Genomic DNA, 17,416 nt, shown 5'->3' with positions numbered 1-17,416 from the left:
CAAGATTACACATTTTTGTACTTTTCTACTATTTATTTGTCAAATTCAAACACAAAACAATTATTTCAATAATTATGGAAAGTAATAGGATAATATAAGCTGAAATTGGTCAAACTAGAAGATGGAACATAGGGATACAGAAAAGGAAATAATTTTTTGTGAAAACTACAAATATACAAATTACAACAAAAAATTCAGAGTAAATGCAAAAAATTAAAGATGGAAGAAAATGAGCAGCTGGAGAGCGTAGTTTGGTGATGATTCATTTTTTGTTCAGCTGAAATTTCACCAAAAGTAAACAAAAACAAATAAAAAATACTGTCTTACCTGTTAAGTCGAGTTTAGATTTGTTCCATTTTCTGTGCGAAATAAGTAGAATTATATAAAAGGACGATAAAATTGAAAAAGAAACGAAATAAATAAGAAAAATCGTGGCGAAAAATCAGAGTGCGCAGTAGAGCGCGATTTCTCAACCTGTGCCCACTCCGTGCCCATGCTGCGCCCATTCATCCTCACCAAGCGCCCAACCTGTGCCCACATCCACCAACTATTTCCTAACTCTCAACCTGTGGCCCACCCTGCGCCCAACCTGTGCCCACTGGGCCATGTGGCCCTTTTTGTAGGCACTGTGCCCTATTCACGGGCCACATGGCCCAATTGAAAGTTTCGTTGCCCCACCCTTGCCCAAAAATACCTGAGAAGCCTGGTGGTACAGTACAGGCCAAAAAGATATCATATTTTGCTAAGATAAAACTTCATTATGGTAGTTGACACCTTTTTTGTACAAACACTTCTTAGAGAGTTATGATCATTGTAAGGGGACAGCACTCTACTTTGCACTGGAATGAGACGATTTGAGGGAGAAATTACTTTCTCGATATGTAACTCTCTAGGGAGTGTCCGTACAAAAAAGTTGTCAACTACAAAAATGAAGTTCTGTTTTTGTTCTGTTTGATCCCATAAAAAGTTATTCTGTGGGACAATAAGTATTACCATGACGCATTCTCAAAGTTGCGGCATTTTCAACTGAAAAATGAGAAAAATGGTATATTTTCGGCCGGTACCGTAGATAGAGGAGAATAAAAAATGAATATGAAGGAAGAATAGTAAGATACAATTATGAAGATGAATTATTAGAAAGAAAAATAAAGAAAGAGAATGAGATGAGAGTGCCATTCCTTCCCTGGACGGCACCTTGTCTGCGCGATTTAGAAAGGAGGGTTTGGCACGGTATATTGACATTTGAAAATATGCAGATTGTTGCATAAAGTCGGTTAGTACGTGTTTCCACCAAAATCTGGCCAAACAATCATCCAAAACTCTGTGAAATCGACACCTACATCCACAATAGTCGCCGTGACGTCGTCGATCGGTCGTTTGATATCAAAACCATATTCAATAGTCTGATGGTGTTTTTCGTCGCTGAAACAAACAGTTTTAAAAATATTTTGAATATTAAAAAAAAAGAAAAAAAAGTTATGGTCATAATTCTAACAATTTTATCCGTTTCAGTTGAAAATGTCAAACTTTGAGACGGTCTTACAATATCTTGGGTGATCCCACCAAATAAAACTTTTAATGGATTATACAGATCATAAGTAGAGCTTCATTTTTGTAGTTGACAACTTTTGGAGCCAAATACCTCAAAAGGTGTCAATCAGAGTTGCGCGGAAGTGGCTTTTTCTAATCCGGAAGTCGGAAGCCGGAAGCCGGAAGTAAATTTTTCAAAACGAAAGTCGAAAGCCGGAGGTCGGAGGTAAAAAAAAAAACGCCCGGAAGTCGGAAGTCGGAAGTACATTTTTTCGCAAAAAACTCCTAGAAAAAGTTCATAAAATTCGCGAAAATCAGTGAAAAATCAGTTTTTGGCTGAAGAAAAGCCTGTTTTCTGTCCTTTTAGACCATTTTTCCTTGTATTTCTGCAAAATATACTTTTCGGAAATTCCACAATTATGGAATGACGGAAGTCGGAAGTAAACATCCGAAAACAGAAGTCGGAAGTCGGAAGTCGGAAGTCGGAAGTAAAATTTTCAAAACGGAAGTCGGAAGCCGGAAGTGAAAAACAGCCCGGAAGTCAGAAGTCGGAAGTCGGAAGTCGGAATTCCGCGCAACTCTGGTGTCAATATTAGAGAGTTTTGAAATATTTCAAAAAAAAAATCAGCGTTTCAAGGCAATTCTAACAATCATAAATATGACCCATTTTGGTCAGAAATGTAGACGCAGAGAAGTCAGACGCTCTCGCTTCTCTGCGTTTATTTCTCTTCGAGGTCACTATCTTTAAGGGCGCATATCTCAAAAGTGGGCAGAATTATAAAAAAGTAATTGACTACAAAAATGGAGTTCTGCTTTTGATCTGTATGATCCATTATTTGGTGGAGTAATACTATGACACTTTTTTGAGCATTTCCAATTAAAAAGATGAAAGTCACAACAAATTAGCACTTACTTCACATAATCCCTTGGCATATCCTCATCCATTTCAGTGAACTCAACACCATCCAACAAAATGTCATAATCAATTGATTCTTCGCATGTAACAATCAATTCTTTCAACTGGAAACACCCTCCACTCATCCAATGTTTCAAAAAGATATTCAAATCATGGTGGGTGAATTTCGATTTATGTAGAGCTATACAAGTTGCATTCATAGCTAATAAATGATGTTGCTTTATCCAAAAACATGGATCAAGATACAGAATATTCTGATTAAAATTTGGCATGCTCGCTGGGCAATAGGCATCGGAGGGTTTGACAAAAAGGGAGAGCATTCTATTGTATTTACAGTTTTCCAATAAATAATCGATATCTTCATCGAGTTTTGGTGTAAAATGACAATAAAAGTTTTCTATCGATTTTTGGGACTTTCTGATCCAATCAACCACTTTTCTATGATCATTTTCTGCGTGTTCATCTCCTAACATCACTTCATAAATATCTCGATTAAACACTTCTCTTGCATAGTCTCCAATTACAGTCATTCCAATTATACGGTCTTCCCAATAGGTTTTCAGACACATCTTTTCTCCAGGAATACTAATCTTTTCTACAGGAATACCCGAAAATCGACTGATTTTCACTGTATCCAGCACCCGATCTTTTGGAACTTCTGATAGCTGTCCCACGTGGAGAAGAGAAGAAAAATCGTCTTCTAGACAATCAAACTTTCCAAAGCATAGTTCGAGTTGAACGTCCTTGGAAGGGCCTTTATATGAAACCGCAAGCTTTTTTGATTTTTGAGAGCACAAAGAGAGATATAGTCTGAAAATAATAGAAAATAGAGAGTGATGCATACTGTAATGGTTCGTGATGCTCTATGGCTAAAAATCAAATGCGCTAGTTTCGAAAATCGCAACGATTTTTATAAGAAAAAGCTGGAAATTGAACTTTTTTGTTTCGAAAATTTTCCAATATCTCTTCTCCAATTTTTTGGCTCATTTCAAGCAAAAATGTAATTTTTCCTGTTTTTCCTATGAAATCAGCAGAGTTTTGATAAATCTCACAAAAATTTATATATATGATATGATGCATTGAATGATTTTTAAAAGTTTTTAGTCGAAAAAAGTAAAAATGAGTGTATTGAGCAGAATTTAGAGCAAAAGAAGCGAAAGAATTCGTAAGAATTCAGTGTTTAAGAATTTTGCAGAAAATAACATCTTTAAAACTGTTTTGGTTTTTTTCTGAAATTTGGTATTAAAATAGTTTCGAATGTGGAAAAACTTTATAACATTTTTGTCCGTTTTTAGACGAAAATGTCCAACTTTGAGAAGGTCTCATGGTATCACTCAACAAATAAAATTTTTAATGGATCATGCAGACCAAAAGTAGAGCCTAATTTTTTTAAATGACAACTTTTTTGTACGGTCATATCCTAAGAAGTTATCAATCGTCAATGTCTCCCCCTGTGCAAAATAGAGTGATTTTTGAGCTGTTCCCTTAAAAGAACCATAACTCTCTAGGGAGTGTCCGTACAAAAAATTTGTCAATAACAAAAATAAATCAATACCTTTGAACTGTACGATCCATTAAAAATTTACTTTGTGGGACAATCAGTGATACTGTAATACCCTCTCAAAGTTGGTCATTTTAACTGTCACTATATACTCGATAGACTTACATTTCCTGTGATCCAAAATGGTCAATAACTTTTTTCAGTGGTATGTAGGGAAGAGCGAAGAGACGAAAATTGGTTGACATTTAGACAGAATGAATGAACAATGAATGAATCGGTCGGATACTCAGTTATATAGTGGGTGTGAGGCAGCTGTTCTCTGTTTACTAAGGGGTCCCCCGTTGGGGTCCCTAAGGGGTCCCGTCTTTTCCCACGGCTAATGTCAAAAATACAGGTCAAGTGGAGGTTGAATGGAGTGGATTGGGAACCTAGGGATTGCTTCAAATATGACGATGGAAATTGAGGGAATGGATTATGCCAGCAGCAGTGATGTTGGGAAGTGAAAATTTTCTTATCAGGAAGTCGGAAGTCGGAAGTCGGAAGTAAAATTTCTTATCCGGAAGTCGGAAGTCGGAAGTAAAATTTCTTATCCGGAAGTCGGAAGTCGGAAGTCGGAAGTAAAATTTCTTATCCGGAAGTCGGAAGTCGGAAGTAAAATTTCTTATCCGGAAGTCGGAAGTCGGAAGTAAAATTTCTTATCCGGAAGTCGGAAGTCGGAAGTAAAATTTCTTATCCGGAAGTCGGAAGTCGGAAGTAAAATTTCTTATCCGGAAGTTGGAAGTCGGAAGTCGGGAGTGAAAAAACACCCGGAAGTCGGAAGTAAAAAAACACCGGGAAGTCGGAAGTCGGAAGTCGGTATTAAATTTTTTCGCAAAGATTAAAAAACTCCTAGAAAAAGTTCATAAAATTCGCGAAAATCAGTGAAAAATTAGTTTTTGGCTGAAGAAAAGCCTATTTTCTGTCCTTTTAGACCATTTTTCCATGTATTTCTGCGAAATTTACTTTTCCGAAATTTCACCGTTATGTAATGACGGAAGTCGGAACTCGGAAGTCGAAATTCCATGCAACTCTGATCCACGGCACCCTGCGCTTCAACTTATCCAGCTGATTGCTGACCCTTTAGCAGTGCAAATTCTTACTATTATCTACGCACAGTTTTTACAACTGCGCTCCACCGAAATCGGAAGTAAAATTCCTTATCCGGAAGTCGGAAGTCGGAAGTCGGAAGTGAAATTTCTTATCCAGAAGTCGGAAGTCGGAAGTTGGAAGTGAAAAAACCCGGAAGTCGGAAGTCGGAATTCCCAACAACACTGGTCAGCAGCGGTCTGCAAAACGTCGCCTGCACTTTTCTCGCTCGGCCGGCGTTCTCTCAGTCTGACATAGGAAAAAATCGAAATTTCGCCACATCCACTCTGGCAAGTTAAGCATGGTTTGTGGCCTAGAAGTCCGAATTTTGAAAAAGTTAGTCCCCCGTCCAAACTTCGTTGTTTTTGCTGGTTTTTTGAAATGAGTTTCCCAGTCTTTTCTTCAAATAACTCGAAAAATCGATTAAAAACTAATTTTTCCTATAAAATCCATTTTCAATATCGTTATTATTTCCAGACTTGCAACGTATCGGGACGGTCGAAAGTTTATTACTGAAATTTTTTTTTCGAAAATTTCTTGAGACTTGATTTTTTTTTAAAAATATACTTGAGACAAAATATGAAAATCTTCCAATTTTTAGACGGGAAAAGTCAATTTTCGGTCAAAAAAAGTGATTTTTACGTTAAAAACTTTAAAAATCAAAAGTTTTTAATCCAAAACCTGTTTTTAATCTCAGAAATCGATGTTTTTACCCATTTTTCCAAATTTCTGCAAAATGTCGTAATATCTGATACATTGGGAACCGTCGCACAACGGACTTTTGTATCTTTCAATATAAACCGCAACGCGCACGCAACGCGACTCGGGAAAGAATTCTAATTTTTGTTGTGGACCATGCGCCCCTGTTAAAAAAGTTTAAAACATCGAATCCGGGCCAACCGCAACTTTTTTGGCCCCGGAATTTTTCAAGTTTGAATAATTCTAAATATTCAGATCGTCATCAACTTCTACCTCCTCCTCACAAAACGCTACTTTTCCGAGAACTCTTTCTCACCAGAATTATGATATTTGACTCGAATGAAATGTTTCTGTCTGTCTGTCTGTCTGTCTGTTTGTCCAGATGTCCCCACAACTATAATCCATAAATCAATATTTATCATCGTTATCATTACCATCAGTGGCGAGTATAAAGTTCTCAGCACTTCCTTGCTTCTCAATCAATACTTCCTGTTGCTTTTTCACCAATTCCAAATGGTGACGATGATGTTTTGTCACCGCGTCGTCTTCGGTCTGGAAATTTAGATTTCAGATCGAAAAATCTAGATTTTTGAGTTGAAGAGCTTCAAAATGAGCCTAGTTTCGAGAAATTCTGAGTGCGTCGCGGTCTTGCGACGCGTTTTGTTCAAATTGAGCAATCTGGAGCTCATTTTGAAGGTAATTACCTTCATAAACTTGAATCGCCTCATTAAATAGGCGACGATTGCAAACAAGACGAGATATGAGATTTCAATGAGAACATACACCCAATCAGCCGTCACTCCATCATTCTCTTCATCTGATTCTGTTGTTGGATTCATTTTGAATCCAGAAGGAGAAGGCGTTCTTTGATTTGATACCATTTCGAGAAGAGTGTTTTCTAGTTATTTTCGAGTAGACACGAGAAGAGAACAAAGTTGGGAAATGAAGGTTTTGTAGAAATGTTTCGACGTGAAAGCATATGTTGTGTTGTTTTGACGTGAACTGAATTGCGGTAGTGGGCGGACGACGTGAAAGATTTCTTGATACCATCGGATTCAGAAGAAATAGGTGGCGTTGAGAAGGAGGTTTAGTCATTCGAAAGTCAATGACCACGTGAATGAAGAGAGGCCAGCCGGCTCAACGGCCGAAGGCGGGGGAGACAGGCTGGTTTTATAATAAAAATGTTCATTCAATTTGTTAACTCACTTTGAAAATCAGTTCCAAACACTGCATCTATTCTAAAATCGACTAGAAGAACAACTCTTATTCCAATCTTCCCTCCAAGACAAAGAATTCACTTTTGACAATCTATTTGTACCTTATACTCTCTCTCTTTTTCCGGCTCCCTCTCCCACTCCCAATCAAGTGATGCATCAGATGATATCAGCCTTGAATCACTCTATCTTTTTTATTATTAATACTGCATTCTCCCACACACATCTATGTTTAAACTCCGTCAGTGCCGTTTAAGTAAATTTAATTTTCATGTTTTTTCCACTTTTCTCAAAAAATCCCTAAATCCTTTAAAAATTCCGTCCTGAGATACAATAACGACTAGCCATCCGGCCCGTGATAGGTCGACGCGGTACTAAGGGACCTGAAAAATCAGTTGAATTTGACAAACGAAAGTCGGATGTGAAGACTTTTTTCAGGTCCACTAATATCAGAGAAGGGATTTTTATGCCTCCAATACTACTAATTAATTTTGTGTTAAGTTTCATACTGTCAAAACAAATTCCCCTTTCGTTTTACTTCCGTACAGCTCTGCTCGCAGTGCACGATATTGACTTTAAAAAAGAGTTAACATAATTGAATTTATTATAGAATTTTTAATTGAACAATGTAAAGTTTTGTTTATTAAAATGAAGTCACAGACATTTCAATAGTATCGAAGTCTAGTTTTATAGTTGCCTTTTTTGATCCATCATCAGTTTGGATGACCATTCCGTTTAATTCCCTCAAATTCATTCCCAAAATTGTCGCTCCAAAACTTGTGATATTTCGACTCTGGATCTTCAGACGCTCGAGATTCGGAAATTCTCCAGCCTTCCAATTCTTGAGTATCTCATCCAAATCCTTGTTTTTCAAATGTGACCACCCGAGTGTAATTGTAGTGGAAGTGCACGCCAAGAGATATTCAAGAGTGAACCAAGCGGAACTCGTGATACTAATTTTTTGTGGCCATGAAGTGAAAACTGGTTTGAAACCAGTATTGAAACTAGATGAGATGCTAAGATACTCAACTAATTTCAAATTACTGGATATCTGGTTAAACAAGTTTTCATCTTTCGATCCATCAAGACAAATACAGAGCATCTTGAATTCCAGTTGTAGATCAAACAACTTTGAAATTGTTGGTTGTAATAAATCACTAAAATGACAATTAAAACTAGTGGAAATCTTGCATTGAAACATCTGTGATAGATGTTGAATAACAGATAGAAATCCTTCTTGACGATTTTTCCAGAATATTTGGATGCCGTTTTGGATAGAGGTAACTGCGACAGTACAACATGTGATAGAAAATTGTTGAGCATTTGAATTGTGACCTTTCCAGGTATCTAGATAACTGAAAATGTCAAATGTGTCTTTGTTATTTTCAAAGTGAACACTGATTTTGTGGCTTAAACAGTCAAGATCGACAATAACAGTTTGAGAGTACAAACGAGCATTATTGATTTGAGTAGAGATTTTCTTGGAGCAGAGGGAGAGCTTGATTCTGAAAATACGGATATAATTAGTCAGATTAGGTTGATAAGATCAACTCACTTCTCTCCAATACTCAACGATTTGAATACATCGAACAGGACCAATCGAGGAAGACGGAGGAGGGGAAATGGAGAAGACATTGAGGCAGAGATAGAAGACGATGAAATGAGTATAAGGAAAAAAGGGAGTTGTGAGACTGAGGAGTAATGAGATGTGTAAATAGAATCTGCGGTTGGAGGAGTGCCTGCGTTTCGTGGCGAGACCTCAGATGTCTATGGGAAAATAAAAGATCGACTGTGTGCGCATTCGTACGACTAGAGTCGATCGATCCATTATTTTCCCATAGACTTCTGAGGTCTCGTCATAAGACACATACAGTCTTTTCTTTCTTTTCCTTTCCCTCCAACTCATTCCCTCCACGCAACCCTCCAAGACCTGCCCAGAGGGAGAGGGCGAGTCTCTCCTCATCTAATTACTGTTAATGTACCACGGGGCGAAATAGAATGCTAAAAGACGCAAAAATTACCAAAAAAGTCGTTATAGCCCGTCCCAGGGAACAGTAACGACTAGCCATCCGGCCCGTGGTAGGTCACAGGTATAGAACTCGACGAGGTACCAGTGGACCTGAAAAAGCAGCTGAATTTGACACACAGAAGTCGGAAGTGTAGACTTTTTTCAATGCTTCAAGGGTAATTACATTTTCAATGGAACTAAATAACTTAGAATTAAGTTTTATACTGTCGAAATGCATTTCACTTGCATTCGCACAGCTCTGCTTGCAGTGCATGCTACTGATTATTAAAAAGAGTGAACGAAATTGAATAAAAATGTTTATTATAGAATTTTTAATTGAACAATGTGAAGTTTTGTTTATTAAAATGAAGTCACAGACATTTCAATAGTATCGAAGTCTAGTTTTATATTGGCCTTTTTTGATCCATCATCAGTTTGGATTATCATTCCGTTTAATTCCATCCAATTAATTCCCAAAATTGTCGCTCCAAAACTTGTGATATTTCGACTCTGGATCTTCAGACGCTTGAGATTCGGTAACTCTCCAGCCATCCAATTCCTAAGTATAACATCCAAATCCTCGTTTCCCAAATGTGACCACCCAAGTGTAATTGTAGTGAAAGTGCACGCCAAGAGATATTCCAGTGTAAGCCAAGCGGAACTCGTGATACTAATCTTCTGTGGCCATGAAGGGAAAACTGGTTTGAAATCAGTATTGAAATTAGATGAGATGCTAAGATACTCAACTAATCCCAAATTACTGGATATCTGGTTCCACCACAAGTTTTCATTCTTTAGTCGATTAAGGCAAATACAAAGCATCTTGAATTCCGCTTGCAGATCAAACAACATTGAAATTGTTGGTTGAAATAAATCACTATAAAAACAATCACTATAAGTTGAAATTCTGCATTGAAACATCTTCAATAAATGTCGAATAACAGATAGAAATCCTTCCTTCTGATTGTTCTTCCAGAATGTTCTGATTCCTTTTCTCATAGACATAACTCTTACAGTACAACTTTCAAAAGGAAGTTGTCGAGAATTTGAACTGAGAGTTTTCCCGGAATTTGGAAAAAAGGAGATTTCAAATGTATCTTCGCTATTTTCAGAATAAACTATGATTTCTTGCTTTGAGATGTCCAGATTGACTATAACTTTTTGAGAGTACATACGATCATCATTGATTTGAATAGTAATTTTCTTGGAGCAGAGGGACAGCAAGATTCTGGAAATAGGGATTATACTGTCACGTTTGGTTACATAGGTACACTCACTTCTCTCCGATACTCAACGATTTGAAAACCTCACACAGGACCAATCGAGGAAGACGAAGGAGTGGAAATGGAGAAGACATTGAGGCAGAGATGGAAGACAATGGAATGAGTATGAGTAGAAGGGAGTAATGCGATGTGTGTGTGTGTGATTAGAATCGTGACGAGGCCTCAGATGTCTATGGGAAAAATAAAGAACCGACTGTGTGCGCAATGACAGTACGGAGTCGATCGATCCGCCATTTTTCCCATAGACATCTGTTGCGACGGTTATTGGGCAAGTGAAGAACCCCGAACCGGCCGCAATGAGTGAGAAATAGTGAACCTAGAAAGCTAACCAACACAGGAATGTACAAACGGTTTATTAAAGCAGTCTCAATCGGAGAAACACCATAGTTGGAGGAATCTCTTAATGCATTGCCGACGGTGGCTGGTCCATCTTGTGCCAAGACGTTGTTGGTCGCAGATGACTTGTTGATGGAAGCAGTTGAGATTAGTGTTCGGTAGGCAAAGTGTAGACAATTGACATTCGATAATGATTGGTGCAGCAAACCAATGGTAACATTTCTCAATTTTCAGGTCGAGATTTCAGACACTTACAGGTCACGTAAGCAACTTTTGAAAAGTGATTTATAGGTTTTCAAACATCCTCTTTCGACCTGTATAGGTCGTTTTTGTTGGCATTAAGGACCACTTAAAAGGTTCCCTTGTCAACTCCAAGAAAGTCTCTATTCAAATCAATATGGCTCGTTTGTACACTCAAAAAGTCATAGTCGATCTTGACTGCTTAAAACAAAAATAGATGTTCGCTCTGAAAATGACAGAGATGCATTTGAAATCTTCATTTGTCCTGATTTCGGGGAAAACTCTCAGTTCAAATACTCAACAAGTTTCTATCGCTCTTACGTGTTACATTTTAAGAGTTACTTATAACAGAAAAGAAATTAAAACATTCTGAAAGAATAATCAGAAGGAAGGCTGTCTATCTGTTATTCGACATCTATTGAATATGTTTCAATGCAGAATTTCAACTCATAGTGATTGTTTTTATAGTGATTTATTTCAACCAACAATTTCAATGTTGTTTGATCTACAAGCGGAATTCAAGATGCTCTGTATTCGCCCTAAAGGATCAGAAGATGAAAACTTGTTGTGGAACAAGATATCCAGTAATTTGGAACTAGTTGAGTGTCTCATCAGCTATTCTAGTGTTGTTCCTGATTTCAGACCAGTGTTCAATTCATGGCCACAAGATATTAGTATCTGGTGTTCCTACTGGTTTAATCTGGAATCTCTCTTGGCGTGCCCATGCACTAAAATTACACTTGTGCAGTCTCATCTGGAAAACCAGGATTTAGATAAGATATTCAAGAATTGGAAGGCTGGAGGATTTCTAAATCTAGAGCGTCTTTAGATCTAAAGTCAAAATTTAAAAAATAATGGAACGACGATTTTGGGAATGAAACGGCAACCATTAAACTTGGCCCCGACAGTATTGAAATGCCCGTGTCTCCATTTCAATAATCAAAACTTAATTTACTTTCTCCTCTTTTCAAAAAATCATTTATATCGAGAAAATTTAATAGAATCTATGTTAATATTCATCTAGAGAACATGAAAACGACAGAGGAGCTTAATAGTCGCTGACAACTGGTACAAGTGCTACCTCTGAAACGACTACAAACACGGCCAACAGTCCAAAGAGATAGCCAGATACAAGTCCACAAGCCCAAACAATTGCTAACCTTAGCCATTCTTCGCGACGAACCCAACGACCCAGACCAGCTTCATACCGTTTTGATTCATGATCCGAACCACACTATGGAACAAGAAATGCACGAGGATCCAACAGTCCGGTCACATCCCGCCATTCGTACCAGAGGAAATTCTCCAGCCGCTACTCGTTGTGGTCAACTCAATTTGTCTGCAAAGGGAGGAGGTGTTGGAAAGGCGCGTGGCCGTCCCCGCTGGCAATGACTTGACATCCGAATTATCGTATTAGTGAACTCTTATTATTATTATTTATTCCATTTATTAAATGAAGATAAATAATAAAAGTAACAGAAAGGTGTGAAAAATCAAAGACATTAGAAATGGGAAGAACAATGATAAGGCTTCCGTCATATTTTTTAATTGAGAGGAGCGGAGGAGGAATTGGGAAGAGATAAAATGATTGTGGGAAGAGATAATATTGAAAAGAGGAGAAAGTAAATTAAGTTTTGATTATTGAAATGGAGACATGGACATTTTAATACTATCGGGGCCAAGTTTAATGATTGCCGTCTTGAATCCGTCATCAGTTTGGATAACGATCCCGTGTAATTCTCTGAAGTTCATTCCCAAAATCGTCGTTCCATTATTTTTAAAATTTTGACTATAGATCTCCAGACGCTCTAGATTTGGAAATCCTCCAGACGTCCATTTCTTGAGAACCTTATCCAAATCCTTGTTTTCCAGATGAGAATGGTAAAGTGTAATTGTAGTGCAGGGGCACGCCAAGAGAGATTCCAGAGTGAACCAATCGGAACACCAGATACTAATTTCTTGTGGCCATGAATTGAACACTGGTCTGAAATCAGGAACAACACTAGAATAGCTGATGAGACACTCAACTAGTTCCAAATTACTGGATATCTTGTTCCACAACAAGTTTTCATCTTCTGATCCTTTAGGGCGAATACAGAGCATCTTGAATTCCGCTTGTAGATCAAACAACATTGAAATTGTTGGTTGAAATAAATCACTATAAAAACAATCACTATAAGTTGAAATTCTGCATTGAAACATCTTCAATAAATGTCTAATAACAGATAGATATCCTTCCTTCTGATTATTCTTCCAGAATGTTTTAATTTCTTCTCTGTTAGAAGTAACTCTCAAAGTGTAACGTGTAAGAGCGATAGAAACTAGTTGAGTATTTGAACTGGGCGTTTTCCCGAAATCAGGACAAATGAAGATGTCAAATGCATCTCCGTCATTTTCAGAGCGAACTTCTATTTTTTGTTTTGAGCAGTCAAGATCGACTATGACTTTTTGAGAGTACAAACGAGCCATATTGATTTGAATAGAGACTTTCTTGGAGCTGAGGGAGAGTTTTATTCTGAAAATAGAAAATGATCAGGTTAGGTTATCGGGTTAACTTACTTTTCTCCGACATTCAATGACTTGAATATCTCACACAGAACCACTCCAGGAAGACGGAGGAGGGGAAATGGTGACATAGCAGTGACGGGTGGAGAAGGAATAGAATAAGAACTAAATAGAGATGAAGTATGTAAACTTATGTAACAAATTGACAGAGATAGAAGACGGTGAAATGAGGTGAGGAGAAAGGGAGTAATGAGACTGAGACTGAGGAGACTGAGTATGTAAATAGATTATGGGATTGGAGGAGTACCTGCGTTTCGTGGTGAGACCACAACAAGTCTATGGGAAAAATGACGAAGCGACTGTGTGCGCAATGGTAGTACTAGGGCCGATCTTTTCGTTATTTCCCATAGACATCTAAGGTGTCGCCACGAAACGCAAACACTCATCCAATCCCAGATTCTATTTACACGAGAAAGAGAAAAATGCGAGACCTTCAGGGTGCTAAGAGCCTTAGACAAAGTGTCTAATTGATAGCTGTGAGAATCCTGAAGCAAAAAATGTCTGTTATAAAATTCTTATTAAGAACTCTCAGTAACTGAGTTCCCTGATGTTGATGTGTTGGTGTGAATGGAGGAAGAACCTCAAACTTGGGAATAACAAGATTTTTTATTAAATGAAGATGAATAATAGAAGTAACAAAAGGCAGGAAAAATCATAAAGACTTTAAAAATGGGAGGAAAGAAGATAACGCTTCCTCTTTTTTAATGAGAGGGGTGGAGCAGGTATTTGAAAAAGCGGGGGGAGAGAAGTAATGAAGATTAATATAGATTTGTTGTGGAAGTTGATTTTTGAAAAAACGGAGAACGTGCTGAGTTTTGTTCATTCAAATGGAGTCACAGACATTTCAATACGATAGGGGCGAATTTCAATAGTTGCCTTCTTTGATCCATCATCCGTTTGGATAACCATTCTGTTTAATTCCCTCAAATTCATTCCCAAAATTGTCGTTCCATTGTTTGTAATATTTTTGCTCTCGACGTATAGATATTCTAGATTCGGAAATCCTCCAGCCTTCCAATTCTTGAGTACTTCATCCAGATCCTTGTTTTCCAGATGAGACTGCAAAAGTGTAATTTTAGAGGAAGCGCACGCCAAAAGAGATTTCAGAGTAAACCAAGCGGAAGTGCTGATATTAATATTCTGCGGCCATGAAGTGAAAAGTGGTCTGAAACCAGGCTTAGTAGTATTGGACATGACTTTAAGATTCTCAACCAATCCAAAATTACTGGATATCTGATTCCATAACAAGTTTTGATCTTTTGATCCATCAAGTACGATATTGAGCGCCTTGAACTCCACTTGTTGGTCAAGCAACTCAGAAATAGTTGGTTCATAGAAATAACTATTTTGGGTACTAATATCAGTTGAAATCTTGCATTGAAACATCTTCAATAGATGCCGAATAACAGATAGAAATCCTTCTTGATTTCTTCCAGAATTTGAATAGTTTATTTCCCAGATATCTAGATCAGTGAAAACTTCCAATGCATCTGTGTAAATTTCAGAGTGAACTCTGATTCCTTGGTTGATCATGTCCAGATTGACTATAACCTTTTCAGAGTATAAACGATCATTATAGATTTGAGTGGAGATTTTCTTGGAGCAGAGGGAGAGCTGGATTCTGGAAGTAGAGGAAGAATTAGTCAGATTAGGTTAGATAGGTAAACTCACTTCTCACCGATATTCAATGATCTGAATACCTCGCGCAGGACCAATCGAGGAAGACGGAGAAGGGGAAAAGAAGTTAACATAGGGCAAAGGTAGAAGACGGTGAAATGAGTATGAGGAGAACAAGAATAATGAGATGTGTAAATAGAATCTGAGGTTGGAGGAGTGCCTGCGTTTCGTGGCGAGACCACGACCGTGTCTGGGGGATCGATAGTGCGCGTACAACTGACCCAGTCACTTATTTTCTAATGAGATAAGACTGAGGATTAGAAGAGTGTGAATAGAATGTGGGAATGGAGGAGAGCCTACGTTTCGTGGCGAGACCACAACAAGTCGTAGATGCCTATGGGGAAAAGAATAGACTGTGTGCGCATTCGTACGACTAGAGTCGATCGATCCGCTATTCTTCTCTACGAATGTGATGCGGTCACGCGACAAAACGCAGAATCCCAAATTCTATTTACACGAGAGACATGAGATTGCTAGGTTTGCGCGATTTTACCATGGGACGGTGAAATAAGATTGTTCATAATATTATCGAAATAAAAAAGTTCCGACATTTTTTCCTCATCGGTGTTTGCGGACTTAGTGCAAAATTATCGAACTTCTTTGTTGCGACAATAGAGTTCTTATAAAGAACGCTCAGTGACTAAGTTTCCTAATGTCCGAAAGTTGGTGTGAGTGGAAGAAGAACCTCAAACTTGGGAACATATAGACCTTTCATTAAATAAAGATAGATAATAGAAGTTAGAAGAGTTTTTTCCGATATAGACGATCTTTACATTTCAAATGGAGTCACTGACATTTTTATACAATGGGGGTTAAGTTCAATAGTTGCCTTTTTTGATCCATCATCAGTTTTGATAACCATTCCGTCTAAATCCCTCCAATCCATTCCCAAAATATGTTCTCCATTATCTATGAAGTTTAGGCTGGTAATCGTCAGACTTTTTATATTCGGTAACCCTCCACCTCTCCATTTTCTGAGTGTCTCATCCAAATCTTTGTTTTCCAGATGAGAAAGGTAAAGTGCGATTGTAGTGGAAGCGCACGCCAAAAGATTTTCCATAGTGAACCAAGCGGAACCTATGATATAAATACTCTGTGGCCATGAAGTAAAAAATAGTCTGAAATCAGTATTATTAAAGGATGTGATTCTGAGATTCTCAACCAGTTCAAAATTACTGGATATCTGATTCCACAACAAGTTTTGGTTCTTTAACAGTATGAAAGTGAGCTCCTTGAATTCCACTTGTAGATCAAACAACTCAGAAATAGTTGGTTCATATAAATCCCTATTATAGAAAGTAAGATCAGTTGAAATCTTGCATTGAAACATTTTCAATAGATGTTGAATAATGGATAGAAATCCTTCCTTTCGATTATTCTTCCAGAATGTTTTGATTTCTTCTCGGTCAGATGTAATTCTTCCAGTACACCATGCGATAGAAACTTGTTGAATAATTGAATTGTGACTGATCTCGAAATCTGGATGAATTGAGACTTGAAATGTATCTTTATCATTTTCAGAGCAAACTCTGATTTTGCAGTTTAAGCAGTCCAGATTGACTATAACTTTTTGAGAGTACAAACGATCATTATTGATTTGAATGGAGACTTTCTTCGAGCAGATGGAGAGCTTGATTCTGAAAATAGATGATGAACTAGTTAAGTTAGATTAATAAGGTTAACTTACTTCTCTCCGATACTCAACGATTTGAATACCTCACACAGGACCAATTGAGGAAGACGGAGAAGGGGAAATGGGGAAGACATTGGGATAGAGATAGACGATGGAGGGATAAGAAATAGGGAGAAATAAATAGATCGATAGTGCGGGTACAACTGACCCAGGTACTTATTTTCCAATGAGATGAGGTAAAAGGGTGTAAATAGAATATTGGAGGAGTGCTTGCATTTCGTGGCGAGACCACAACAAGTCGTAGAATGCCTATGGGAAAAAAGGATTTACTGTGTGCGCAATGGTGGTACGACTAGGGTCGGTCAATCCGTTATTTTTCCCATTGCCTTGTTGTGTTCTTGCCACGAAACGCAGTCACTCCTCCAATCCCATATTCTATTTACACGAGAGAGGGAGGTGAGTAGAATTTTTAACTTAAACTTGCGATGGAAAAGTTTCAGAAGATAGGAAGTAGGAGACGGAGTTATGAAGAAATGTTGTACCACCAGTGAGATTGATAGGTTTGGGCGATTTTATCATTTGAAGGTAAGACCTAGCTAAATCACCAAAGTCACACAGGCTCTTACAAATAACAAGCGTCTCCACTAGACTACAACGTTACATGAACAATTCATTAACCAATTCTACGA

General features: G+C 37.8%; 7 protein-coding genes across 7 annotated transcripts; 1 reads left to right on the top strand and 6 right to left on the bottom strand.

Moving 5' to 3' along the window:
* Positions 1–6,179: 6,179 nt before the first annotated feature.
* On the bottom strand, positions 6,180–6,652 carry GCK72_003040 (uncharacterized protein; the record flags this gene model as incomplete). The annotated part of the gene is made up of 2 exons (XM_003091774.2): positions 6,180–6,323; positions 6,476–6,652. The coding sequence occupies 2 exons, from the start codon at positions 6,650–6,652 to the stop codon at positions 6,180–6,182; spliced, it is 321 nt and encodes a 106-aa protein (XP_003091822.2).
* A 976-nt stretch (positions 6,653–7,628) lies between these two features.
* On the bottom strand, positions 7,629–8,620 carry GCK72_003039 (uncharacterized protein; the record flags this gene model as incomplete). The annotated part of the gene is made up of 2 exons (XM_003091786.2): positions 7,629–8,490; positions 8,541–8,620. 2 exons carry the CDS (start codon positions 8,618–8,620, stop codon positions 7,629–7,631), a joined length of 942 nt encoding a protein of 313 aa, XP_003091834.2.
* Positions 8,621–9,353: 733 nt separating this feature from the next.
* GCK72_003038 (uncharacterized protein) lies at positions 9,354–9,845 on the bottom strand (the record flags this gene model as incomplete). The annotated part of the gene is made up of 1 exon (XM_003091789.2): positions 9,354–9,845. The coding sequence occupies one exon, from the start codon at positions 9,843–9,845 to the stop codon at positions 9,354–9,356; it is 492 nt and encodes a 163-aa protein (XP_003091837.2).
* Positions 9,846–11,345: 1,500 nt separating this feature from the next.
* Positions 11,346–11,681, top strand: GCK72_003037 (uncharacterized protein; the record flags this gene model as incomplete). The annotated part of the gene is made up of 1 exon (XM_003091777.2): positions 11,346–11,681. The coding sequence occupies one exon, from the start codon at positions 11,346–11,348 to the stop codon at positions 11,679–11,681; it is 336 nt and encodes a 111-aa protein (XP_003091825.2).
* Positions 11,682–12,490: 809 nt separating this feature from the next.
* On the bottom strand, positions 12,491–13,488 carry GCK72_003036 (uncharacterized protein; the record flags this gene model as incomplete). The annotated part of the gene is made up of 2 exons (XM_003091772.2): positions 12,491–13,367; positions 13,412–13,488. The coding sequence occupies 2 exons, from the start codon at positions 13,486–13,488 to the stop codon at positions 12,491–12,493; spliced, it is 954 nt and encodes a 317-aa protein (XP_003091820.2).
* Positions 13,489–14,236: 748 nt separating this feature from the next.
* Positions 14,237–15,168, bottom strand: GCK72_003035 (uncharacterized protein; the record flags this gene model as incomplete). Its single annotated transcript, XM_003091791.2, has 2 exons — positions 14,237–15,038; positions 15,089–15,168. 2 exons carry the CDS (start codon positions 15,166–15,168, stop codon positions 14,237–14,239), a joined length of 882 nt encoding a protein of 293 aa, XP_003091839.2.
* A 695-nt stretch (positions 15,169–15,863) lies between these two features.
* On the bottom strand, positions 15,864–16,861 carry GCK72_003034 (uncharacterized protein; the record flags this gene model as incomplete). The annotated part of the gene is made up of 2 exons (XM_003091775.2): positions 15,864–16,731; positions 16,782–16,861. 2 exons carry the CDS (start codon positions 16,859–16,861, stop codon positions 15,864–15,866), a joined length of 948 nt encoding a protein of 315 aa, XP_003091823.2.
* Between the last annotated feature and the right edge of the window lie 555 nt (positions 16,862–17,416).

The sequence above is a fragment of the Caenorhabditis remanei genome, chromosome I (genome assembly GCF_010183535.1).
Source record: "Caenorhabditis remanei strain PX506 chromosome I, whole genome shotgun sequence".
In the NCBI taxonomy this organism is placed as follows: Eukaryota; Metazoa; Nematoda; class Chromadorea; order Rhabditida; family Rhabditidae; genus Caenorhabditis; species Caenorhabditis remanei.
The sequence above is the reverse complement of the archived record's forward strand: the minus strand, read 5'-3'. Positions and strand labels throughout refer to the sequence as shown.